At 45.4% G+C, this 27,639-nt stretch overlaps 1 protein-coding gene across 1 annotated transcript in view; it reads right to left on the reverse strand.

Moving 5' to 3' along the window:
* Positions 1–2,350: 2,350 nt before the first annotated feature.
* PTGFRN (prostaglandin F2 receptor inhibitor) overlaps positions 2,351–27,639 on the reverse strand; it is a 72,670-nt gene continuing 47,381 nt past the window's right edge. Inside the window, exons 5-9 of the mRNA XM_023641345.2 lie at positions 24,271–24,696; positions 18,749–19,168; positions 11,947–12,054; positions 7,372–7,677; positions 2,351–5,856 (exon numbers count right to left, since the gene is read on the reverse strand). Coding sequence (XP_023497113.1) covers positions 5,690–5,856; positions 7,372–7,677; positions 11,947–12,054; positions 18,749–19,168; positions 24,271–24,696 — 1,427 coding nt within the window. The 3' untranslated portion in view covers positions 2,351–5,689. The remainder of the gene's footprint in view (positions 5,857–7,371; positions 7,678–11,946; positions 12,055–18,748; positions 19,169–24,270; positions 24,697–27,639) is intronic.

Raw genomic sequence — 27,639 nt, forward strand, 5'->3', positions numbered from 1 at the left:
TAATTTTTATTTATTTTTTTGTGAGGAAGGGTGGCCTTGAGCTAACATCTGTGCCAATCTTCCTCTATTTTGTATGTGGGACATTGCCACAGCATGGCTTGATGAGCAGTGTGTAGGTCTGTGCCCAGGCTTTGAACCGGTGAACCCTGGGCCACTGAAGCACAGCATGTGAACTTAACCACTCAGTCATGGGGCTGGCCCCTTCGGTTCTTTTGCCTGGACCTAAAGTGATAGCTTTTTAGAAAAGCAATTTGCCTCTATTGAGTCTTTCCAGATAGTTCATCTTACTTTTATCAACACCTCTTTTGTGCTGAGATTTCATTGGCTTACATACTATTCAATGATTTTATGTAATCATAGTAACGAGTACTGGTAGTGCAAACACATTTCAGAATAAATAGAACAGGGGGGACTCAGGAGCATCACCTCCCAGGTGTACTGAGCAGTCTACAAGCCCCAAATGATAAGGGAGTTAATCTCGTCATTTTCTTTTCTATTTTTTGCTACTTTGACATCTGTGGCTTTGCTGACCCTGGAGAGATGGCCCCTCCCAGGGCTAGCCAGTTCCTAGAGAAAGGAAATGACTGGATTCATCTGGGAGCTGCCTTCCATGTGCAAACCAGCCAATGCAGAGCCCATACCCCAACCATCTCCTCCACTGGGCTCTCACACTCTGCACCACTGTTCCCAGCTCTTATCACCCCAGGGCCAGGTACCAGATTACTAGGGACAACCCCTATGCCTGTGCTCCAGAGCCCACTGACATTATCCAAAGCAGTCAATCCTAAGCCTGTATACCCTGACTTACCTGTTCCTTCCTGTGAAAACCACAATAAAGGCTGTTGCCTATGTTTCTCCTTCACTCCCTCCGCCTCCTGACAGGCCCTGGCACTTTCCTGTGTCACCCCACCCCCCCGTCCCATGACGTGGTGTGATATGCCCCCTCCTTTTGGGATCTGTGAGTATAACAGTCTTTCCAAGGGCAGTCACCTCCTGATCTGTTTGCTCTGCCATACCTAAATAACAACAAAACCTCTATTTTAAAATGGGGTGCCATGCACAGTGGTCTGTGGGTTACAGGATACGGAGCGGCTTTTATTTGGAAGATCCAGTTGCATGGAGAGCAGGTAAGACAGCTTCTGCTGTAGCCATCTCCAGGGGGCTTGAGGCACTTGTCCTGGTGCATGGCACATCCTAAGAACCCCAGTCTCAGCTGTTATCACAGTTAGGCACTAGAGCCACAGAGGTGAACGGACCCTGCCCTCACACCACTTTCAGACTACCAGAGCATCTGTCAGGGGTCCTCACCAGCCTAGTGAGGCAGAAAAGGCTCCCTGGGACCTGAAGAAGTACGAGTTAGACAGCAGGGGAGAGGTTTCCAGGCAAGAAAGTATGTGTCCAGGCCTGAGGGCAAGTAAGTAAGTGTCAGGTTCACAGTGCTTAGCACAGTGCCTAGGCACACAGTAGGTGTGCAAGCAGGCTTTTGTTTTGTTCTTAATTTAAACTGAGGCAGGGACAGGTTCACTAATAGGTAGGGGACTGCTGAAGACCAGCTCTGACTGCATCAGCGTTTTGATATAAGCACAATCCTCTGGTTCACAGAGAAGCGTGCAGTGATGGGCCATTTCCCACAGTAGAGCGTTAACTGTGCATTTATAAACTGCCAGTACCTTCTGCATGCCTGCAACAGCATCGTTCCCTGGGCAAGTTTAGTACCAGGACACAGACCCAGCTCCTGATGACCTCACTACACAAGGTGGTCCCTGGACACAAATAAGGCCCAGAGCAGCATCTGTGGGGCAGGTCAGCCAAGGCCGGGCGGCTGCTCCAGGGGCCAGCAGGGCGTCAGGGCTCCTGGCGCTCCCTCCTGTCCAGGCTCCTGAACCCAGTGGCCTGGGGAAGAACATTGTTTTGACATTACAGGTGCTAGCACCTTCTGGACTGGTTTGGCTCCAGAGCGGGTCATGAGTCAGAAAAGCCGTTCTGTTCCAGTCACGATATGGTCACAGAACTCTGGTGTTTGTTTCCTCATCTGCAGAGAGGAACAACATCTAACTTCTCTTTCCTGACAGGAGACCTGTAAGGTCATGAGAATTCACCGAAAGACCAAGCGACCTTCTGTAAGCAACAGGCCCCCAGCCCTCACCTTTCCGCTTGGTGGGAATCTCAATACGGATCCCGTGAAATCCGTTTCTTCTTTTATCTTTAGTGAAAATCTACAATGCTTTCATAGGATTCAAAGAGACCAGACGGGGTTAAAGTGTTAAAGTTGCAACTGGAATTCAGCCACGATCCCTCATGCAGAGGATGAAAGACAGAGGCCAACACCAAGTTCCTCACACAACTTCAATTTAAATTAAACTTCCTTTAATGAAATAAAAAACAAATGGTGCGTTGCATAATATTTGTGGTCACAGTATAAAACAATACAATTAGTTCATATAACATTGGATATGGACAAAAATACACAAGACCCTTTCTTTGTCTACGTAAAATTCGGCAGATCCTTATGTGCCACGCTAAAAAAGAAAGTCAGTCAACTTTTTTCTCCTAGTGATCTGCACACAATATTCATCACTGAGAATTTGGTCAAACAGTGGAGAAGAACTTACCGGAATCCCAGGTCCCTTCTTCCTCTGTTGTCATCGGTGAAGCTAAAAAAAGTTTTCTGAAAGTAGCAAGTTGTGTAGTATTGCTTATTATTCCTGCCAAAAAGGCTCAGTCTTTGGCTCACAGATGTCAGTGACAAAATCATGGCTGCAGGCAGTCTGCAAAGCAAGAAGCAAGAGCCTCTGGGGAAAGAGACAAGGGTCTGGGCAGGAGGGGCCTCCTTTACCAGGATCTTAGGGAAAGCCAGGTGGATGGGAGGGGAAACACACAAATAAATACATTTCTAAATGAGGATTTAAATCCCGTTGGTGAGTCAGAGTTCCACCATCCCATGAAAAATCTTCAAAGCTGTTAAAAAGTCAGTTTGCATTTTTTCTTTTTCTTTTTAAAAAGTGAAAGTGTATGTAAACATTATAAAGTAAACAATTTAAAGTAATTTCGAGGCTTCTATCTGAACATAGCTTAGGCTCTTTCTGGGGGTATTTTTAGGATTAGGAAAAAACCCAAACTTTTTATCAAGTTTCTTTTTGTTAAGAAGTGCAGTTTCATCTGTGTGAATCGTGGCTAGGTCCTTCTTCCATTCACACCAGTGCTCCTGGCAGGACCCTCTTCCAGAGGAGCAACTGTGGGGAGCCCTGTTTGGTACAACAAGAGAGCATCTCTCACTTTTAAAAGGACACACATTCCAGGCAAGTTTTTGTCCCTGGAAGGAACAAGGTCCTTGGTACAACACCCTTGGGTTTCTCCCTGCTTCGTACCAGCCCCCAGGCGACTTTGGCCAGCCCAATGGACAGAGGTGGGGTTGGGGTCAATGCCTTAACAATTCCAGCCTTGAACTGTAACAGCAGTTTGAAAGGAAAAGGTACACTGTGTGAGCATACATCACCTTTACCACTACTGAGAGTCTGATGTGACCCATCCGTGGTTCTACATACACCTGGCCTACCTGGTCACATCCAAGGCTAAGTACCCTTTCCTCCTACCAAGAAGGGCCTGTGCTACAACAGTCCTGAGTCTTCTTTTAGTAAGTGTGATACTGCAAGGGCTCAGAGGACACTGGCTGTTACTGACACAACACCTGTTCATACATGTTCTCTCTTTCATGCCCATTTGTACAGTCACCTGTGACCCGCCTCCTCTGAAATAGCAGTTAGGAAACGACATGTAGAAAATACCCAAATCTAGTGCTATCAAGGCCTCCTCCTCTTCCTCCAGTCACTCATGCTCTGGTGGGATATACTGCAGCCGGTCTTCCCGCCACGACCCCAGGCCTGGGATTCATCTGTGCTGCTACCACGAGTGCAGAATCTAGAATTTCTATCACATGAGTAGTCACCTCAGTGAGTAGAACAAAAAGGGGAAACTTGGTGGAAATCTGCCTCCTGGGGGCGACTCAGTGACAAATGCAGAAGGAACATGGGCAGCAGAGTGAGGGAAGCGGAGGGGAGGATGGTGAGCCAGGAGGAGTACAGCTCATCCGGCCCATTGTGACAAAGAGCCGCACATGAATGGCCATCATTTTGTATTACTTTATTGCTCAAAACAAACGAATCTTTTTTCCCCTTTGGAAGACAGAGCAGTGTTAGGTCCTTCAGAGCCAGGATAAAAGCACAGAGGATTGCAATGGAGGGCATGAGTCACCAGCGAGCCTCAGAAAACCCCACTGCGATGCTTCCGAAAGGCCAGTGCCGTGCAGGGGGCGAGACCCTCCAGGGAGCGGAAGATCCGGGTTGGTCCACTGTCCTACTCCCGGGATGTGCCACTGGGCAAGACCTACTGCTCTTGGATCTGCTTTGTAGACTCTTTACTTGGCAATAAACCACTGGGTTTCCTTTGCATTCCTAACAGGAAAGCAAACACACCACAAAGTATACCCTTTCTCACTCACCCCCTGCCTGGGAGCTCAGAAAGACTTGAAGGACTGAAAAGGTCAGAGAAAATGTGTGGTTCTTCCAGGCAATTTCTGATTCCGTGAAATCAGTCAGTCTTGCAAGCAGCAATTCGCCTTCATGGTAAGGAGCTCAAGCAGTCCGTGAAGGACGTGGGTTATCTGTGGGTCCCCATGGCAGTCCCTTGGTGGTCAAGACCCTTGCCTCCTGCAAAGGGCAGGAGAGGGGAATGGAGGTGGCTTCTTCCGTCTGACACCCCCCTGGCACCACTGACCCTCCTGGCATGAGCTGCAGAAATCTAACACTGAGGATCCCTCGTCTGCTCTCCCTGGGGCCCTCTGAGGCACAGCGGCCTCAGAACCTTTGGAGTGAGTGTCTGTTCCTTTCCTTGTCCCCAACCTCCTCTTCCTTGCAGGCCTTCTTACTGCCCTGGACAGAGGTGACTGTGTTTTTTTCTTCATACTCATTCTTAAGGCTAAGGTGGCAAGATAAGGTGCTCGGTGGAGAGCCAAACTCTAGACTCCAGGGCCGCCATTTCAGCACTCTTACATAAAGCAAATGCAAAGAAATGGAAATGGGGCAGAGAAGCAAGAAACAAAGCAATGATCTGGGCTCCATAAGAACTTAACTACTGCCAAGTTTAGATTTCAAATGTAGTCTAAACCCCTGAAAATAGGGGGTGGGGTAGGGTAGTAAAAAGCCACAAATTAGCCTTTGGCACAGGTCCGTGTTGTCGCTAAGCCAGGGTAGAGGGTCATGCCTCCAACACAGAAGCCAAGCCGGCTCTCAAGCGGGCGGTTCCGTCCTCGCCTGAGACAAAGAACTCTGAATGCCATTGCCCCTTCCTCACCGCAACCCCTCGAAATGAAAGAGAGACACACACGCGTGTCGGAGAGCTATAAACCAGGAGAAAAAAATTAGACAAAGGTTAACCATGAAAAAGCCGCAGTTGGAAAAACACACACTCGATTGTTCTATCAGAAAGTGCCGTGGGAGGAAGGGCTGTGTGCTGGTAAACGTGTCCGCGCTCGGAACTTGACATGCAGAAAAGAGAGAGCGCCAAATCCCACCTGAGATTAGAGAGGACTGGTTTTTAGTGTGACGCACTTCACGTTAAAATATCACTGTCCTCTTCTTGCCCAAATTGCTCCTAGACCGTCCCTTTGTCGCTGCTTTCCCTGGGCCCCAACCTAGTCCATCTCCATGGACATGAGCCGGCGGCGCTCGCGCCTCGTCTCCTGGACCTCCTTCTTACAACACCAGTGGGAGCTGCAGTACCCGATGAGGCAGGACAGGAGCCCGATGACAGTGGACAGGCCGACGCCGATCAGCAGCGGGTACTTGAAGGCATTCAGCACTGAGGGGGAGAGATCAAAGGGAAGCCGCATGAGCCATGGGAGGGAAGACCTGCCTCCCCTCCCCACCAGATCAGGGTCGGCCGAGGGACTGGATCCCATTTGTCCTGCATCCAGCACCCTGCACAGCCCCAGAGACAGGAGCACTCAGCCGTATCTGTCCAAAAATATGAGCAAATATATCCCCACCCAGTTCTTGGGGAAGAGGAAACAAAAAAAGATTTCATTCGATGTCTCTGAATGTCAATTTGCTTTTTAGGGTTTTGGCAGGAGATTGATTTTTAAAAGTCAGTATAAGGGCACCACACATTCAGCAGCAGACGCATCCTTAAAAAAACTGTGCATAAATCAATTCTATGCGTCAAATAGCTGAAATGTACTAGGGGAGCTATTTTAAGTAACACTATAGTAAATTATCTAGCAAAGTGAATAATCACTCCCTCACTTGTTTGGTAAATCTGCGTTTTCATACGGAGTTACTTTAAGCAAGGAATTTCTAAGATGCAAAAATGGTATAAATGGCTAAGTGTCAGGAATGCACAAACACTGTTTGGATCCCACACCCCTCAATTCCATGTTCCTGGCCCCATGAGTACCAACACTCCTTGGGGGGACGCTGGCACCCTGGTAGGTGCCTGACATTTAATATGGCTTAATTTTCACAACAGCGCTGGGAGAGATTATTATCCCATTTTGCAGGACAGGAAACGAAGGATCAGAAAGGCTGTCAGCTGTGGAAGAGCTGAGGTTGCAATTCCAGTCTACCCCAACCTGACATGTCACGAGGGAAAGACACTCAAAGGCTCCCGCTACTGCTCAGAGCTGAACTGTAATTCTCTCCACGGAGTTTTTGCAACTAACGTTTACTCTGAAGCTTTTTTGCAGAGAAGACATGTTTCTTGTTAACCAAAGAACAAGTGCCCTCACTCTGGATGCTCAGGGAGCAGGGGTGAAAGGGGGGCCGTCTGACCACACAGTTAGGTCGACCACAGTGGTCAGTGTGGGCCAACGAGGCTGGGAGCTCCCCCTTCCATCTTGGGGTTCTGTGAAGAACCCTTCTCCATGGTAGTGACACCGGGAGGAGCCTCCCTTTTCCAAAATGAAAACCTATAATAGGAGGGCAGGAGGCGCAGGGCCCCACCCACAGCCTCGCCTGCACACCTAAGCTCACACTCCACACTGCTCTCTGCCTCTGCCTGGCAGACCCATGCCAACCCCGGAACACAGTAAAGCAGCTTTGTATAGAATTTACAGAAGAGACGAGGCATCAAAAATCTTTCCAGTGGGTCTTAAAACTAATTTCCCAAAGGTGCCTCCAGCACATGATACCAAAGCTGAGAAATGACAAGGGTGATTTGTGCTCCTTTTGGGTACAAGCTCTGGCCAGGTCTAGAGAGAAAGCAGGCACATTGTGGCACATTCCTCAAATGGTGGAAAACTGGATTCTGTTAGCCACGGCAGAGCACAGAGAGAAGACATTCCCCAAACACTGAGAATTATTTGCGTGTCATTCTCACCATCCATCTTCACAGTTATAAAGATGGGTTTGGAGTGGATCTCTGCCTCCTTCTGCCAGGAACCTGTTGGTGACTTCACCCACGGAGTCACGGAGCAGTAGTAGTTGCCAAAGTCCTGGTCCTCGGAGCCGTGCACCTGCAGCAAGAATTCCAGCACGCTCACGCGCTCCAGGCTGAGGTCGCTCTTCCAGTCCCTCCGGGCCGTGTTCACAATCCCCTTCCGATCCAGGGAAGACAGGAGGACGGGAGCCTTGTCGAGGCCAAAGGAGTGTACCGCAAACCAGGATACATCAAAGGCCATGTCATCTATGGTCACCAAGCCAAAATGCTGGGGTCAGTGCAATGGGCAGAAATACCACGCACAGCTAAGATGTGTGTAACCTGACTATGGGCCAGCACTGCTCCACACACCCCAGGTCTCACTGAATCCTCACAACAGCCCTGTGATAAAGGGACTGTCACACTCCCTACTCTATGGCAGGACGAAATACCTTGTTCAAGGTCACACAGCCAGGTGGTACCAGAGCATGCGGCTTAACCCAGGGAGTCTAGCTCCAGAGTTCAACATCTTAACCACATCCCTGCCACCACCCAACCTAAGGAGCCTAGGAAGAAACGTCAGACCCCAACACTGTCTCCTACAGAGAACACGAGACAAAAAGCTGGGACGTGGTGACCTCGCATGCCCTCCCTCTCAAAGAAAGCAGGGTCCTTTGACATTTCAGGTAGAAGAACCCGAGACTGGAAGGGCACTAAAGTCATAAGGAAAAAAATGTACACAGAGTGAATTGTACACAATTTAGAATTGTAAACAGTTTAGATCTTATTGTTCGCTGCGTTTTTTCCTCCCCTGCAGAAGTGCTTACGTTCAAAACAAGAGGAAAAAAGTGTCAAGCTGAGAAAATTGAACAGTTTAACAGTCCCAGAGAGTCATGGTGCTAAATCGTAAAGTACTCTGCAAAATTAAGGTTCTAACAGCCTCAAATAAATTAATACGGGCAGAAGAGAAAGAGGACTTTGGCACAAGTGGCACAATTCTCATAGAATGTGGAAACAGAGCCCACATCATAAGCCCTTGACTTCTTCCTTGACTGTTACCAACCGAGAGCAGCTGTGTCAGGTCTGAGATCTACCCAGCAGGAGAGAAGGGACCGGAGACCACAGACACTGTTTTATCTTAAATTCACTTGACAAGGCTTTCTGGATAAATGTTAACACAATTTCTGTTAAACAAAAAGGAACTAATCCATTCAGCAAAAATATACTAATAACCTCTGAAAGCACATTATTAGGCAAATAAATTATATTCAGATGCTTATATATTAAAAAAGAATGTAAGCAAAACTAAAAGCAAGAATTTCTACAGAATCATCCAAATGATAATTCTTTTTCAACTCACGTTAAGGGCCACAGGCAAATCTCAACTCTACCTACAGGATGACAGCTCTCTACTCTGATGCTCAAAATATCTTCTTTTTCTCCCCATCAACCCACTGTGGCACTTGAGCATAAAATTTGATTATTCCCAGCACGTAGGTCACCACTCGCCAAGACTAACCCCCGGTGGGCCGAGGGAGCGCCGTAGCCATCCTCACACCCTCACGGGCTGCCAGAGTGGGCCGGAGCACACTCATGTATTTAGTGACAATTCCAGCTCAGTGCTATTGTCATCTGCAGGTGCTGGGTGGTGATTGAAGGAAGAAAGTCAAAACTGTGCCCCGTTACTTGTGCCCAGACTCTAACGCCAGTCGCGCCATGCCTTCTGGCGTGGTGGCCAGGCTGCAGGGCCAGGCGACCCGAGCTGGAATCCCTGCACCAGCACTTGTTAGCCATGTGACCTGGGTGAGTCACTAAGTTCATGGTGACTTCGTTTCCTCATCTGTAAAAGGAAATTACAATAGCACCCCTGGGTAAATAAGTTATCTTTATATAAAACGCTTAGAACAGCACTTGGAATGCAGTACGTGCTCAATAAAGGTTGGCTGCCACGAACCTTCTTATTTCCACAGTTCAACACACATGTGCTCTACAAACAGCAGCTGCGAGCAGGAAGGGCATTACTGCCTGCAGCAGGGGCTCTTGGTGCCCTGCCCAGACCTGCTGGTGCGCTGGGCCCCCAGCTGCTGCAGGTGTTGGCTGCTAAAGCTCTCACACCTGTACCCTCCTCCAGAGCTGGCCTGAACTGACAGAAGCCACCTCCTGGAAAGGCCTCCTAGAACTTAAGAAACACCCTCACTCCCCAGCCATTTAGCCTGTGGACAATGACTGACTAAAGGGGAGGTGTAAAAGCCTAGTCCCTTACCTCAAGGAGGCCACACTCTGTGGTACAACCCACGCTCCAGAGCTCCCCATGGGGAGTTTGAATTGTTTTGAATTCACATTTCTGCATGGCTTCTTTCTATCTCGATTCCCTCATAGTTTTCTCCTGAGAGCACATCCTCAATTAATTACTCGCACACTCGTCTCAGGCTTTGCTTCTAGGGAACCAGACCTAAGACACCACTTCTGAAGGGTCATGGTCTGCCCCATCCCTCCTCCTACAGGAGGGCCTTGGCACTCAGCCCACTCAGGCAACATGTCCTTTCCAAAAGAGAATTCCTCCAGAGCCCATAGGATGTGTGAGGAAAAACTAAATTACAGCTTGTGTTTAATTATTCAGAATCTTCCACCCACACAGTCCAAGAGTGCAAAGTTCTGGGAAACTGTGATCTGCAAGATAACAGCCACCTATAGCTTTTGCAATTGCGCTGGAGGAAAAGACTTTTATACTAAGGGCACAACTGGTGACCCATTAATTTACTGAGAAAGAGCATTTAAATGATTTATTTTTGTACATATCCATAAATGAGCTTTAAGGGTAAAAATGGCATTGCACTACTTCAACTTTTGGAAAGGCTTTCTCTCCCCTTTCCCTGGCAAATCTCTTCTACCATTACCTTCATTTTCCCTTCTGAAGCCTACTGTGTGACCTCCGTCCTCTGCGCCTCAGGCATGGTCGCCGCGGCTCATTCAAGAGCTGGGTTCCTTCCTCCTCACCCTGTGAACAGAGCTAACCACTTTGTTGGTTTGGGTGCATTTCTTTTCCTTTTCTTACATCTTCCACAAACTGTTCTCCTTTTTCCTACCTCTACAGTTCAACCACGTTCAGGTTCCCTAAGAGAGTCCATTTTGGAAGCGATCAACTAATCCAGGGGTCAGCAAACGATAGCCTGTAGACCAAAGCAGCTCACCTTCTGTATTTGTAAATAGTTTCCCTGGAGCACAGCTGTGCCCACTTGTTTACATGATTCTCTTCGGCTGCTTTTGCACCACAACAGCGGAGGAGGGCAGTGGCTGCAGAGACCATCTGGCTCACAGAGCCAAAAATAATTCCTACCTGGTTCCTTTACAGAAAATACTTGCCAACCTGGACTGGTCAGCACCTGAACCTTCAACTGGAGGTCCTGCGGGAGCCAGACCTCCGGCGGCAGCCATCCAGGCCTCTGCTCCTCCAGCCAGCTCTGCCCAGTGCTCTGCTCATGGTGTTCACACTCGTTTCACTACGGGGCACCCTCACTCTGCTTATAACCTGCCCTTTAACATGGAATAGAAACCTGCTTCCAGTTTCAGCCCAAGGCCACACGGCCAGTGGTCTCTGCACAGAACTTTGTAAACCCTGTACAATCATTTGGCCTTTTCAAGGTGCAAAACTGGCCTGTGAGAGGCCATGGCTCTGCTTGCGTTGGGGTGAGTGGTACAAACATGGCCGAGGTCAAAATCTGCAGAGAGAAGGGCAGCACCCAGACAGGGAGTCAGATTCTCCATGGGCTCTTTAGGAGAAGGTAGACATCGGTACAGACCTGCTTAGCAACAGAGACACCTAAGTGCATTTAATGTTCTTTCAAACTGTGAGGGTCTAAGAGCGAGAGGGGGACATCAACTGGTCACTAAGGGGGCCCAGCAGCAAAGGTGTAAGACTGATGGCGTCTATCGGCAATGCTAATATTTTCTGCAAAGAAAAAGTTTACAAAGATTTCCTAAGAATTTACACTACAATAACACCCCCTGATCACTTGCTACTCATTTGCTCTGTATTTCTTCAAAGCGTTCATCGCTATGTGCGATTATACTATATGGTGATCTCCTTCTTGTCTGTCGCCCTAACCAGCTTGCAAGCTCCATGAGGACAGACGTGGAGCATTTCATTCACTCCTCTATTCTCAGCATCTAGAAGAGCACCTGTACATGGAAGAAGCTCAATAAATATCTGAATGAATAAACGAAAGACAAAAAGTGAATGAGCTGGATCTGCCAGTGGGTTTTAAACCTGCTTGAATCAGCCCGAAGTGGCCCACTGATCACCTTGACAACTCAGATTCAAATGTCTGGATGTGTTTCCAAATTATCTAACAGATAGATGCACCCATCAACAAGCATTTAATAAACACCTACTGAGTACAAAATACTAAGTTAGGTAGTTTGGGAATAAACAGACAATCCAATGCCTGACCTCCACATCCGTGTAACATAGCGGGGCTAATATAAGAAACATTTACAGAAAGCAACACGGGGAAGGAGAAAGATGGAGAGAAGTACCTGGATCCAGTGCTGCTCCTTCAACAGTGATGATACAAAACAGTTTGATCAGATCTCCCCGGATGACCGATGGTGTGTCCGAATGCACAGAGGCATTAAATATAGGACCTGGAAGAAAGTCATGCCACCTCGTTATTCTCTTTCACACCTTGTTTAAATTCCATTTTGGTGCTCTAATGGGCATTTAAACATGCTCCTTGGAACATGGCTGGAAACTCACAAAATAGAAGGTGCTCTAAGGCTGCTTTTCTTCTATTCAGAGACACGTGCTATAGGCACATCCAAATAAGCCTCATCTCAAGATTACAACCCAAATAGAACTCTTCCTAAAGAAGTACTTTCGCTTCTGGCTTTTTCTTTACCTCTTCTCTGATGACCACCACAGTCTCATCTGAAGGCCACCCCCATTTCCCACCCTGGTACAGCCTGGGTTGTTTCTGGTTCCGCATGGTTCACTTCCAGGCCAGCGGAGCTTGGAGATGAGAGGGATCAGGACAGAATCAGGGACCACTTTTGGTCCAATGGAGTGAGGGGCCTCACTGCAGGGGGCTGGGGACAGGGGCCCTGCTGTGAAGAGGTTGAAATCCAGTCAGGAGACAGACATGCCAGCAATGACAACATTTCTATAAAGCATGGTGAGAGCACTGAAGACATGGTTCCAATTTGCCAGGGGAAGCTGAGGCAGCATGGATGTTCCTTTAAAAAAACTACCTGGACTGGCGTTGTCTTGCACACTTTCCTGACAACACTCCCTTGATATCCAATCTACTTTTATAAAAGACCCCTTTCCTTCTTCCAAAGGCCAGAAGATGTTTCTACCCAAACCACGCTAACTCCTCACAGTACCATGTACTCACTGCAAGGCAGAGGTGCTCCCTGTAAGTTCTTGAGACGTAAGATAATAAGCTTACATATGAGCAACAAAATATGAAGTATAAAGACTGAACACATAACGAGAATTTAGTGCTAGAATTTAATAACATTTACCATAGAGTCAGTCAGCTGGATGCCTTTGACTGTAGGCATAATTATTATTGCGCTATTTGAATACTAGGTATAAATAAGTAACTTATTTTTTTTAAGAAGTATGTCTTGCATGGAAGGAATCTGTGGCTCCTACCCACTCCTTAGGCAGCGAGAGGGGCTAAAGGCTGCGTTCTTTTCTTTATTTTAACCTCTTTATGGCTCAATTTTAGGTGAGAGGATTACATAGCTTTTATGTCAATCTGATCATAAGAGCCCAATATTTACCTTATCCCAACTCCTAACATCCAGGAACAGGCAAACCTAAGGAAGTTTCCAGAATACCAATGCTATGGGATTTCCCTCAGGTTTCCTGAGAAGAAAAGAGAGACAGCCCTGCCACTGATTCTGAAACTCAGAAGCGAAGAATACAGGTGTTACTACCTTCTTAATCCGATTATCAGAAAGGAAAAAAAGTAGGGGTTTTTTTAACCTCCAAAAGAAATGACTGTGAGAAAGAGAGTAAAAGCTCATGCAAACCAATGAGGCAAAAAGTTGAAAAGGCTGTGTTTTCATTTCAACATGAGTAGTAAGGCAAATTCATCAAATTGCTTTCCTAACCCCAGGACATGAGTAATCTGAGTTTAGCTAGGAGAAAAGCTGAAGGGGGTAGACATGGAAACACAGGAGGTCAGGCAGCCCCCGGTGGGTTCTGCTGAGAGTTCAGACTAGCCCGAGAGCGGCAGAAGGGTAGTTAACTCTAGGGGACAGAGAGCATAACAGAATGGCAGGCCCAGGACAGCAAGGATGAAAGCAAAGAGGACAAGGAAACCGGCTATTTCGGGGCATTGCTTCCTTCAATTAACTCAGCTGTCAGCCACAGTTCCCTCAGGTCCTCTCCACCTGGATCTGCTCTGCTTACGGCAGCAAGGTGGGAAAGGATTAAGCCAGTTGCTCTGAGTTGGCTCGGTGCTACTGACTGGGGGGACTTTATGCCCCATCCAACCATCTGTGAGTACTGGTTAGTAGAAACCACGGTAAGCAATGGGGATCCCATTTGTTTTCTCCAGCTGGAAATTTCACAGTAAGAAACAGAGCTACACTATGGGGCTTTCTTAAGTATCCAGGCCCCTTCTAAGGGAACACAAAATGATAAAACATAAAGAAATCCTTGAAATTCTCATAGGGGATTTAGGTTTCTATTTACTTAATTTGAAACAGCAAAGACAGACTTACCTAATTTGGACAATTTTCACTTTCTTTTCTTTATATTTGCAAAGAAAACCCAAAACACCTTCTAGGTCACAAGTTAACAGTTCTCATTTTCCCTAGTGGCTATGGCTGTGGGAATAACACAGCATTTGTGCTACAGCTCACCATGCAGACAAGGACAGGGGAAAAGGCCTTCATTGTGAACTATTCACAGAAGTGGATTTCCTTCTAATGAAATCAACAACTCAATGTTAATGTGGGTCATTATCCCTGGCTTAGAAATATTTTTATTATGGTCAATTTCTGTGGTAATGCTGTTTTTGTGAGGGAATTTGTCTGGTTAACTTCATAGATGACAGACTACCACACAGAGAATTTAATAGAATAACCAGAGTCACTAGATGTCCTCCAATTCCAGTCTGCAGAGAGCACGTGGACCACTTAGCTTTTAAATGCAAACATTGATGCAAACCACATTCCAACTCCAGCTCCTAAAAAAGGGCTGTTAACAGCAGTATTTTTGTGAAAGCAAAAAATCACAGACCATCTGCATGTCCATCAATAGGGTAATGGTTCAGCAAATTCTAGTACGTGCAGTCATTAAAGTTGGTATTTATCTAGAATTTGTTATAATGCGGAAAATGCTTATCTTTCAACGTTAAAGTGGGTGGAAGCGGGTCATATAGTTGTATATACATCCTGACCTCAAAGTCATGAAGAAAACATTCAAGGAAAAATTCTAGGAAGACAAACACCACAAATTAACAGTCTCTGGTAGGATTTTGGGTGATTTGCTTCTCTTCATTCTACTTTATTCTATTTTCAAATTTGTTAGGGAGAAAAACTTTATTATTCTTCTTTTAAAAGGCTAAAACCTTTCACCATCACATTTAAACCATATTTTCCCCCCTGACACTTTAAGTCAGTAAAATTCATGACTGAGGAGGACCCCTTGGGCAACACAGTCCTCAAACCAAGAGGCAAGTGCCTTGAAAGCAGGGGACAGAAAGGTGGACACCAGGAAGGGCCTCTTTGTTATATGTGTCTGTGTGCTGCTGATTTTTAGGAAGTCAAGGCTCTTCAGTTTCAAGTCAATATTTGCTAGGAGCTATTTAGGGCTACAGCATTATGCTGGGTGCTGAATTTGATGGAAGCTTCTCTTAATTAAACTATAAACTGGCCATGACAGCTCCATGGATTAAATAAATAAAAACCTCACGCAGTCTATTCAACCTGGAAGCTACAGTGATTTTATCTGTTGTGCTGAGATATAAAGAACCGAGAAACAGATTCAACATCCATTCCTTACCCAGAAATACATACAAAAGATTTTATGGCTCCCCTGTCTTCCTTATAACAGTTTTAAAGAAACTATAATAAAAAACAAATGTAAAACAAGATGAAATCAACTCTAACAGACAGCAAAACAGATACACAAATAAAGGGCAAAAACCACATAATCATCCCATTTCAACAAACACAGTAAAAGCATCTGACAACACCCAACATGTCTTCATGTTAAAAACTCTCAATAAACTAGGAAGGCAGGGAAACTTCCTCAACTCAATAAAGGGCATCTATAAAAACCTACAGCTACCATGATACTTAATGGTGAAAGAATGAACACTTTTCCCCTAAGATAAGAACCAAGACAAGGACGCCCATTTGTGCTACTTCTATTCAACATTGTACTGGAGGTTCGAGCCAGGGCAATTAGGCAAGAAGAAGAAAAAGAAGGTATTCATTCTAGAAAGGAAGAAGTAAAACTATCTTTATTTGCAGACGATATGATCTTGTATTTTAAAAATCCTAAGGAATCAACAAAATAATTGTTAGAACAAATAAACAAATTCATCAAAGTTGTAGGATACAAGATCAATATAAAAGTCAGTTATGTTTCTATACACTTGCAATAAACAAACTGAAAAAGAAATTAAGAAAGCAATTCCACTCATAATAGCATCAAAAAGAATAAAATACTTAGAATAAATTTAATGAAAGAAGTTCATTAAAGATTTGTAGGCTGAAAACTTTAAAACATCAATGACAGAAATTAAAGATGACCCAAATACATCCCATGTTCACGGATTGAAAGATGATATTGTTAAATGGGAATACTCTCCAAATTGATCTACAGATTCGACACAAACCCTATAAGTCCCAGCTGTCTTTTTGAGCAAAACTTAATGGGTTGATCCTAAAATTCATATGGAAATACAAGGGACCCAGGATAGCCAAAACAATCTTGAAAAAGAACAAAGTTGGAAGACTCACACTTCTTGATTTCAAAACTTACTACAAAACTACAGTAATCAAACAACGTGGTACTGGTATAGGAATAGACATATGGACGAATGGAATAGAACTGAGAGTCCAGAATTTATAGTTAAATTATTTTTGACAAGCGTGCCAAGTCAAGTCAGGGAAAGAACAGACTTTTCAATAAACAGTGTTAGGACAGCTGGGTATTCACATGCAAAAGAATAAAAGTGAATTCCTTCCTCATACCACATGCAAAAATTAACTCAAAATGGATCACAGCCCTAAATATAAGAGCTAAAACCATAAAAATCTTAGAAGAAAACATAGGCATAAATCTTCGTAACTTTGAATTAGCAATGGTTTCTTAGATATGACACCGAGAACATAAGAAACAAACAAAATAGGTAAATTAAAATCATAATTATGAAAACTAAAAACTTGGGTGCTTCAAGGCTCACCATTAAGAAAGCGAAAAGACTACAGAGTGGGAGAAGATATTTTCAAATCATATATCTGTTAAGGAACTTGTAGCCAGAGTCTATGAAAAACTCTACTAGTCAACAAGATCCCTCCATATTATAGCACGTATCAGTACTTTATTCCTTTTTATGGCAGAATAATATTCCATTGTACAAGACATACCACATTTTGTTTATCCATTCATCCACTGATTGACAAACAGGTGAGTTTTATGATAGATTAATTGTATCTCAATAAAACTATTACTAAAAAACAGATACACAATAAAAGAGGCCTGTGATTTCTCTGCTTTTTCCAAATTTAAGGGTTTGTATCAATATTTACTCTTTATTAATCTAAAGGTTAAGAGATTAAAAGAAGTCAGAAGACTATTTGACTCTAAATTATAAGAGGTTATAATAATACAAGATAACATCAACAGAAAACAAACTTTATTACAGTCTAGTTTACCTTTAACATAAATGGTAATAATTTAATTCAACAAATATCTTGCATTCATTGCAGTGACTCAATTAATACCTGAATTTTTATAGGTGAGTATGAATTTACACATTCAGAAATTTCTAATTGGAACCCAGGGAAGTCTTAGGGAAAAACTTTCAGTCTTAAACTCATAAATGATGATCCTTCACCTTCATATTCTAAGTAAGACCAGGGATCAAAAACTTTTATATCATCCACCTGCTGAAACACATACACAGACAAGTTTGTCAGAGGCGCTTAATGAATTATGCAGATGAATAAGGAATATTTCTATTTGAGAATATGTATCTATGCCATTAAAAAAAGTGGACCTTTCCACTTTATAGCATAAAAATATTTCACTTACCAAAGATAAAATCAATTCAAAATAGAGATAAAAATGCCCTTGTTTTAATTAACCTACCCATAGATGAACACCATTAATAAGTATTCTTAAGAAACCAGGTTGACAGACATATTCATCAACACCAGCGCAGCTCCGGCAACTTGACCAATTGATAGGAAATCCAAAAAGAAAGGTGAGGCCTTAAGACTGGGACACTCAGCCTCTATATGGAAATACGCTTGGATAAGTTGGGCCAAAAATGCTGCCCACAACCTTCAGTCCTAGGGACCTCTAAGAGGGAAAGCCACAGGCCTGGATAAGACTAGGGTCTTTGCTCTGAGTCTTCCACTTTCAGCAACTCATTTAAACCCTATGGAGGCTCGGTTCTCTCCTCTCTTTATTTATATTCTGCCACGTTCTCTAAAGGATTTGAAATAGCTGAGATTCGGTTTATCCATTAAAAAAAAAGAGGGTCGAAATGATTGATGGTACAATGTGCACACAAAAATTTGTACACAAATGTTCACAGCAGCATTATTCATAATAGTCAAGAACTGGAAACACCAATGGCTATTAGCTGATGAATGAGTAAAGAAAATGTGGTATATCCACACAATGGAATATTATTCAGTCCTAAAAATGAATAAAATACGGATACATGCTACAACACGGATGGGCTCTGAAAACATTATGTTAAAGTGAGAGAAGGCAGACTCAGAGCCCACATACTACACTCCATTAATGTGAAACGTCCCACACAGGCAAGTTTATACAGACAGAAAGTAGATTAGTGTTTGCTGGGGGATAAGAGGTTGGGGAGTGGGAACTGAAAGGTGTCAGCTAAGGGGTGTGGGATTTCTTTGAGGTGTAATGAAAATGTTCTACAATTAATTGTGATGGTTGCACCACCTCTGTGAATATACTGAAAGCCACTGAATTATACACTTTAAATGGGTGAACGGTATGGCATGTGAATTATATCTTAATAAAGTTGTTTAAAAAAAATGTTGTCATTGGATCAAAACCCTATAGCGTCTCTTCTAGTTCAATCTATGATTCAACAGGGGCCCTGCTCACCTGAGGTTTGGAAGTCTATCTCAATAGGATTGGAGAGACTAGTTGCTGCTTCCCGCCACAGGCTGCCTCTGACAGGAGACCAGGCTGTCACCACGCAGCGGTACAGCCCTGCATCCGAGACCTGAGTCTGGTACATTCGATAGCGAAATTCATCCTCCTGCACTTTCTCTAACACAACACCATCCACCCGTGATGCATCTGTCCAATTCTCCAGTTTCACCACAGAATCCTGGTCCAGGGAGATGATATACTTGGTTTCATTGGGACTGGAGAGGTCCCCAACAGGCTTCTCAGCGGTGATGAGAACAGAGTAGCGTGGCGACTTGATATTCTTGGAAGATACTTTGCAAGTCATCTCAAATGTATTTCCTGCAGCAAAGAAAGGCTTTGGCTGCCTCGCCTTCACCACAAGCACGGAATCTGGAATGAAGTACCAGAAAGAAGTGATTTCCAACAGGATTAGTTAAAATGAATATGCATCTGAAAGCACAATGTCAAGGAAATAGGAATTTGCAAATTGCCACACAAAACACAATAGCATTTAAGAAAATCTAGAAACTGAGAGAGAAAATCAGGCGTATCTGTAAGCAGGCTGAAAACCACCAGACTGGCTGAGACAGAGCAGTCCGAAGTGATTTCATGGGGGTGAGGGAAGAGGGAATTGATGGGTGAGAATTTGGGAAACTACTGGTGCCTCCAAGGATGTGATGGAGAGTTCTCTCTTAGCGAACTGGGGAAGACATGGCTCTAGCCGATGCCATTTGCCTCTCCTCCTTTGAGGTTCTGCTGGGTACAAGGAAAGCACCCTTAGCTTAACCAGCCTGCTCGGAAAAGCAGAGCAAGGGAGAAATGGGTTCTCTCCATTTAATCATATGATGGCAACATTACAGAACAGATTATCTCTAAAATGACTGGAGCATACACACTTGTGGATCTAGTCATTTCCACAGAGATGCTGTTTTGCCATTTTGAGCAAGTGTGCATGGCTACACTGACTTTAGGTTTAAGTGTGTGACTTCCCACTTCTCTATCAAAAAAATAATCCCTAAGCACATACACAGTAGAATTCATCTATATTCTCATAGCTCAATGTCAGGTACTTTGAAGATACTTAAATATTTGTTGAATGGATGAATAAATGAATTAAACACATCTTTTATCCTTTAGTAAGATGATTAAGAGCCTATCCATCCAATCATAAAATAAATTTTTTTAATGTAGTTTGTTTTTATTTTAATTTTTTTTGCAGGGAAAGATTTACCCTGAGCTAACATCCTGTGTTTTTTTCCCTCCCCAAAGCCCCAGTGTACGGTTGCATATTCTAGTTCTAAGTCCCTCTAGTTCGTCTATGTGAGCCACTGCCACAGCACAACAACTGACAGACAGGTGGTGTGGTTCCGTGACCAGGAAACGAACCTGGGCTGCCACAACGGTGAGTGCCAAACTTTAACCTCTAGGCCATCAGGGCGGGCTGTAAAATAAAATGTTTACATTGGGCTTTTTTGGAATGTTTGTTCCACCAAACCTATTAGCAGCACACGTATGTTACAGAGTCTCTCCAGAATCACTGATTCCTGAGGTTGCACTGAGCCACCCACATTCGTTCTTGATCTTCTGTGGGTTTGGTGATCCACTCATTAACTAGACAAGTACCACGGAGAGCCTCCCAGATTCCAGGCACTGAGAATGCAATAGGAAACAAAACATACAGAAATCCCCCTTTCATATGCTAGTGGAGGGAGATGAACAAAATAAAAAAGTAAAATAGATGGTATGATTAGAGGGTGATAAAAGTTTAAGAGAAAATAAAGCAGGAAAAGAAGAGAAAAAGTGTGCAGGGTCAGTGTGGGGTCACAATTTGAGACAGAGTGCCCAGGGACGGCCTCACTGAGATGGCATCAAGGAGAGGAGGGGGTGAGGGAAAGAACCCTGTATCCACCTACGGGAACGGCATTCGAGGCAGAGGGAAGAGCAGAAGAAAGCCATGAGGCAGAGGCTTGCCTGGTGTATCTGGGGAGCTATGGGAAAGGCAGATGAGGTGAAGCGGAGTGGGTGTGGGGAGGGTAGAGGTGAGTCAGAAGGTAAAGGGGGTGGGGGGGCTGGCCCCGTGGCCGAGTGGTTAAGTTCACACGCTCTGCTGCAGGCGGCACAGTGTTTCGTTGGTTTGAATCCTGGGCGTGGACATGGCACTGCTCATCAAACCACGCTGAGGCAGCATCCCACATGCCACAACTAGAAGGACCCACAACAAAGAATACACAACTATGTACTGGGGGGCTTTGGGGAGAAAAAGGAAAAAAAAAAAATCTTAAAAAAAAAGAAGGTAAAGGGGGCCGGTTGGTAGAGGGCATCCGAGGCCACTGAAAGGCTGGGTTCTGCTCTGAGTGAGAAGGTCAGGGCAGAGGAGTTTCACGATCTGACTTACATTTTGCAGGATCGCTCTGGCCGTCATGTGCAAGGGCAGAAGCAAGGAGACCAGCTAGGAGGCTGGTGATATAATCCAGGCAGTGACAATGGTGGCTTGCTAACAGTGGAGTGTGAGACGGGGTTAGATTCTAAGGCAATCTGAAGAACGAGGAATTAAAGATGAAGGTTCTGGTCTCAACAACTAGAACAAAAGTGCTAGAGAAGGCCGAGAGAAGACCAGAAGCACCATTCTGAACAGTTGAGACGCCCAGTGGACAAGTGGCAACACAATATTGAGTCTGGAGTTCTGGAAAGAGGTCTGAGGTAGAAACATAAATTTGGGAGTCACTGGTGTGTAGACGGCACTTAAATTCATGAGATTAGAGAGATCACCAAGGCCGTGAAGTTAAACAGAAGGAAGTCCTAGGACCACGGTCCTGAGGCATCTGAAGGGCAGGAAAATGAAGAGGAACCAGCAAGGAGGCTGAGAAAGAACGGCAGTGAGTGTGGAGGAAAGCCCAGAGAGGGTGACGTCCTATCAGCCAAGGAAAAAGCAAAGTATTTCCAGGAGGAGGGAACGATCATCTGTTAAATCCTGCTAAGAACGTAACTAACAACTGGATTTTGGAATCAGCCAATCAACTAGTAATCTTAACATGAGCAGTGGGGGCAAAAGCCTGATTAGAGTAGGTACCAGAAAGAAGAGACGAGGAGAAACTGGGGACATCAAGTACAGATACATTGACTACTTCGGCTATCAAAGGAAAAAGAGAGTGATGGGTGGGCAAACAAGCGTGGGGAAAAGAAGGATGGAGGGGGAAGCAAGATCAAGATTAGCATGGTTTTTAAAAAAAAAAACCCAGGAGATGTAACAGCATATTTATAGGCCAATGGGAGAGGTCCAGGAGAGCGAGCTATAGAAGGCATCAGAGAGGGGAGCCATGTGTCTGAGTAGTGAGAGGCACTGGCCTTTGCTAGGACATGTGGCTGAGTAACAGGTTCAGCCGCTGAGGTAGAGTGTGTGCAAATTTTCCTTGGATTGTTTCTGGTTTTTTAGGGAAATAGCAGGATCAACAGCCGAGAACAAGGCTGGAAGAGGAGGTTTTCAGAGAGCTAGAAGGTGGTATGCAATAATCATCTTGGAGAGTAAGGAAATGCAGAATGATTCCCAGGCAGTGTTGAGAGCCCACTTGACACACATGATCATGGATTGAAAGTGAGACCAGTCAACATGTTCAGATGCTTTTCTGTAACCACATTCAGCTCTGCAGATGCAGGCAGGAAGGTGGCAGACGGTTCGCTTTGAACAGAGTTGTTGTTTAGCCAGAGCATAGTGCAGACTGAGAGTGGGGCAAGGGAGCTAAAGGTGTGCTCAAGGGAGTGAGTATGACTCGGAATTTAGGCTAGGTAACAGTATGGTGACTACGTATCTGATCCTACATCCCACACTGCACACATCTAAGAAGGAAAGAGGGTGCTCTGAAAAGTGACACAGGACAACAGGTATAGATCGGACTACCCTGGGCAAACGGTCACCCTAGGTAAGAGAGATGTGAAGACACAATGGGAGTGAAAGACAATAAAAGTTGGTAGGATTAACGGACTGTCAGTCCTGGTAGAGTTGAAGGGTTGATGCTGGAGAACCAGAGGGAGTAATCAAGAAAGACAGAAGCCATGTTTAGAGGATGGGTTGCTTGGAACTGAGAGTATGGGGGTGCTTTCTGTTATCAGAAGTGAGATGGTCTAGTGTAGGGTGTGAGCAAGGGAGTGAATGACCAAAACAGGAAAAACAGGACAGAGGCCATAATGACTAGAGAAAAGGACAAGGAACTGAGAATGAAAGGTTTCTCTATATTAGGGTTCTCAACCTTACTGCACACGAGAACCATCTTGGGAGCATTTAAAAACGCCAATGCCTAGATTGCATAAAACCTCAGGCCAGTTAAGACAAAACCTCTAGTGAGACTCAAGCATCAGTATTTTTTTTAAAACTTCTCAGGTGACTCCAATGTGCAGCCAAGGTGTGATCCAGTGTTATACACAGATAGTGAAGCTGGCAAGACAGGAGGTGTATTGGAGAGAGCGGCTATGAAACAGAAGTTGACTTCTTCAAAGGATGAACACGGAGGACTTAGGAATCGACAGGTGATGTCAATGAGAGGAGGTGTATGATCTGATGACATGAGATTGGAGCTACGTTTTTAGGAAGGAGGGAAAATTATCTGGAAGCTGCAGTGAGGGACAAGGAGGGCACCTGCCCCACGTAGGTCCAGTTATATGAAGAGCGTGGGAAGAAAACACCATCAGTCAGGAGAGCTCCAGGGGAAAGAGTGAGGTTGGCAGTGTTTGACGAGAGAAAGAGAAAGGAACATTCAGAGATGAGGTTCAGGAAACAGAGATTTTGCTGAGTTCTAGAGGGCCAGTTTGGGGTTTGGGAATATAGGAGGGGTGGCAATGAGTCAAGAGAGGCATTCAGATGGTGCTTAACATCCAGGGCATGAAGGAGGACTAGGAGCCCTGGGATTCCTGTGCTGAAAGACAAGGACAGGGATAAAAAACTTGACGAGTCTGACGTCCGGAGGCAGACAGTGCTCTGAGCATTCAGAAGGAGATGCAGCAAACAAATGGATTCCCTTAAGTTCTTGTCACCTCTCTCTAGAAACAATCTCTCTGAATAGACGACTGGCCCCTTAGGGCAGGCACAATGGCCTGTAGCTGCCCACTCCCTCTCTGTGGCACCTCAAATGTGCCTGCAGCCAGAGGGAACTCATGGGCACAGACAGACCCTCAAAGGCCTGTGTGAGGTTTGGCCTAAGGCCACCCAGTGGAGCAGTGTCAAGGGCTCACCCCATGCACACTGTGAACTCCTACAAGAAAATGACCTTCTACCACTGACCAAGCCCCAGGTCTCACCAGGACTTACCCTTCTCCAGCAGCATCATCCTAAAGGGGTGTATGCTGTAGATAAAAGCAATAGTCATTTCAGCACACATTTCTTGGATTTCTAGCGTAAATGAAAACCTGCAGGGTGACTGTGCATGTGAAAACACAGTGGGATGACTTAATCCAAGATACAACACAACAAAAACGTTAATGAATAAGAATAAGGCACCTACCTTCTGATACCCAAAATATGTTGATGGGTTTGGAGAAGACATCCTTGCTCTTCACCCAGCTGTCGTTACGCTGTTTGGTCCAGGCAGACACAACACAGTAATAATTGCCTCTGTCTTCCTCTGTAGTCCTTTGGATTCGGAAACTGAATGTGTCCGTATGCTCCTTAGCAAAAATAAAGTCTCCATCCTGGGCCCGTTGCTTGCTCCTCTCTCCGTACTTCAGCGTCCAGTCCCCGTTCATAACTGCAAGAAGCTCGCTGGCCACAACGTCGTCACTGCGCCGGTTCATCCTGTAGTACCAGGACACCGTAAAGCGGACATTTGCCTCCATGCTCTTCTTATCCACTATGCGGCATTCCAGCTCTGTGAGGTCGTCTGAAAACTCGGGGACCTTAGAAGCATTCAGGTACACCTGATAGTCTGGTTCTGAACAAAACAGAGAGGCGCCAGGAGAACAAAATCAGACGGAGCAACATATCAAGAACTCACAAAAGGAAAGAGACAAGGACTACTCTTGTCCTGACAATTAAATGCCTGTGCTACCAACTATAGTGATAGAAACGGAAGTCTTTGCATGGGATGGGAAGGATCCCATGAGGGTTTGTTATTGCAAAACTTGTACAACACTGCCCCCTTGACGCCCCTCAAGAAAACCTCCCAAAGGCCAGAGCAAAATGTCCCTGATCTTGAGCCTTCCATATGCTTGGGGTCTGCCGTCAGTTTCCCAGGAGGTTAGAGTCTTCTGAGAAGGACTTCTTAAGACTTAAAGCTTGGTGTCCATGCTCCACCAAGGTTTTCTCTGGAATGCCAAGCAGCGCCCACAGAAAGTCCAAAGTCACCACTGGAGCAGCACTGGGAAACTCCATCCCAGAGCATATTCTAGCACTTGAAGCCAATCAACCCAGCCGTGGCTCAGGTTCCTGCCATCCTTGGCTATGCCCCAAATGCAAGGCCCTCATATCACTATTATCCCTGCATATTCTCACCCTCACTTTCTGGTCCTCTGACTTTTTCTGCTGAATCTGTGGTTCAGTGGTCAACAAACACCTCCATTCTCAAACTTCCCAAATGACATATGTAATTCTCCCATACGGTTCTGACAACCCTGAGGCCAGCTCACTATGATCCTAGTTCTAGGAAAGCCTGCTCATGTATTACCCCCCATTTCCCTGCCATCCACAAATTCTGACAGGTGGGAGAAAAGCCAGCACTCTCCTAGTGTCCCCACTGCCACTGAACCCATTTCTGCAACTCCACACTTCTGTCTTTGCTGGCCCCAAGGCCTTTTTCCACACTTGCCAAAGAACTGGCATTGGGACCTTCTGTCGCCTCCTTTCCTCTACTCCTACCCCCTCTGTGTCACACTAATTATCTGAAGCTCTCCAGTCACCACAGACTCACACCATTGTGCTGACATGTTTACAGTGGCCCTCTCGTCCTGACTGCCTGCAAACTTCCACTCATTCTTCAAGTGTGACCTCCTCTGTGCCCCCTTCTGGGTCCCCAGAGTGTGACACCTTTCTCTGTGCCCCCACAAGCCGCATAGGTAAGTACTCCTGTATAGCAGTAATCCCAGTCTCTATTACTCCTTGCTTGAAGGTCTCAGCCCAAAGTTCCAAATACACAGCCTTGTATGTAGTAGGCGCTCAATAAATGTTTGCTGCCTTAGTGCTAAGGCTTCTAGAAAAGGCTATATTTCTCTTTCGTAGCACTTTGCCTTCTAGGAGGCAAGGAATTCTAGCTAAATGGAACCTTCCATTTGCCAACACGATCTTGATTCACATCGCCTCCACCCAACAGTTTAGTTTTATTTAACGCTGCTTTTATTTATGACTCACACAAGAGTATAAACTGCTGAGGTCAAGGAACTGTTCTTTTATGATTTACACTTCCAATGAAATGCATAACACCATGACTTCTCCAAGAATGATTCAGTGGCCAAAAAATGGAAAGAACTCAAAATTCTAATTCCCTCAAATGTCATCTTCACAAGCATTTAATTGCAAGTGAGGTGGACCCTGTGCAGTATAAAGTCAGACCAATACGCCCTGCCGTGATGTGGACGCTGCAGAGAAATGCCCCAGGCTGCTAGAATGTCATCCCGCCTCCTCATTCTACAGCTGAGTGTGCTAACGTTGCACAGCCGGGGGTGTCCCGTCTCCTGGGCAGAACGCTGACAGACCACACTGCCTCTCTAGCAACAACTGACTCGGAACAAACATCACCGGAAGGTATTTCTACCATCAGGTGGGTGAGACAAGGTGTTCCCAAATTACACCACATCCAGGGTTTTAGACCTTTTCTCATGTAGGATCTTGGCACAGCAACTTGGGAGCAGACTAGGACAACCAGGGTCATTTAATGTGGAAGGACAGACTTGAACAGCCTGTGTGTATCCTCCCAGGCCCATCGGGACCAACTGGAGTTGTGGCACCATCAAGAGTCCCCACTCAGCAGCAGCAGCCACCACCACTTACTGAGACCCAACTCCAGTCTGAGCACAATTCGAAGACCCTTCACGCGTGTTACCACATTAACCTGAACAACAAACCGTGAGGCAGTAAAGAGCAGTGGTAAAGAGCCAGGGGTCTGGAGCTGGACTACGTTTGAATCCCAGCTCTGCCACTCACTTGCTGTGTAACCTAGGGCAGATTATTGAACCTCTCCGGTGCCTCACCTATAAAAATGGGGATAACAACAGTAACTACCTCCTAATGTTACTGTGAGGATTAAGAGCTAAAACATACATAAAAGTGCTTAGACTGTGCCTGGTACACATGTGTGTATGTATGTATGTCTAACACATATACACATGTACATATTTATGAACCACTATTCACCATTCCCATTTCATATGTGAGGAGGCGGAGCTTTAAAGAGGTTAATAACGTAGCCATACAGCTCAAAAGTGTCAGATCTGAACCCAGGGCTGCATCCTTTAGACCATCTTTCCAGTATGTCCTCCCTCATCTCCCAAATGAACGAAACTTCCTGACTTCTCACCTTAGTATTTTCTAAGTACCACTGACTAGCACTGTGACTTTTAGGAATGCTGAAGGCCATGACTGGCATGACTACAGTTACTGCCACAGGGAATCTAACCCAGGAAGACAGCTCCCTGTGGGCCATCACCTCAGCCCGGCTGACCAGCGCAATTCAAAACGCTGTGATGCACGGGGATTTCTCTCCTTATCAGTTACCAACTCTTTCATAACAAACCCTTTGACCCCTTCATGGTTTAGTGCCAGCCCCTGAGCATATTCCTCCACAGTGGCACTTGGAAAACAAAAGCTGTTCAAGTTACCATGAAAGATGGGAGAGAAGTGGTGACTTGACTGACTCATTAGTGGTCAGACCACGGACACATGG

Source organism: Equus caballus, chromosome 5 (genome assembly GCF_041296265.1).
Source record: "Equus caballus isolate H_3958 breed thoroughbred chromosome 5, TB-T2T, whole genome shotgun sequence".
Taxonomy (NCBI): Eukaryota; Metazoa; Chordata; class Mammalia; order Perissodactyla; family Equidae; genus Equus; species Equus caballus.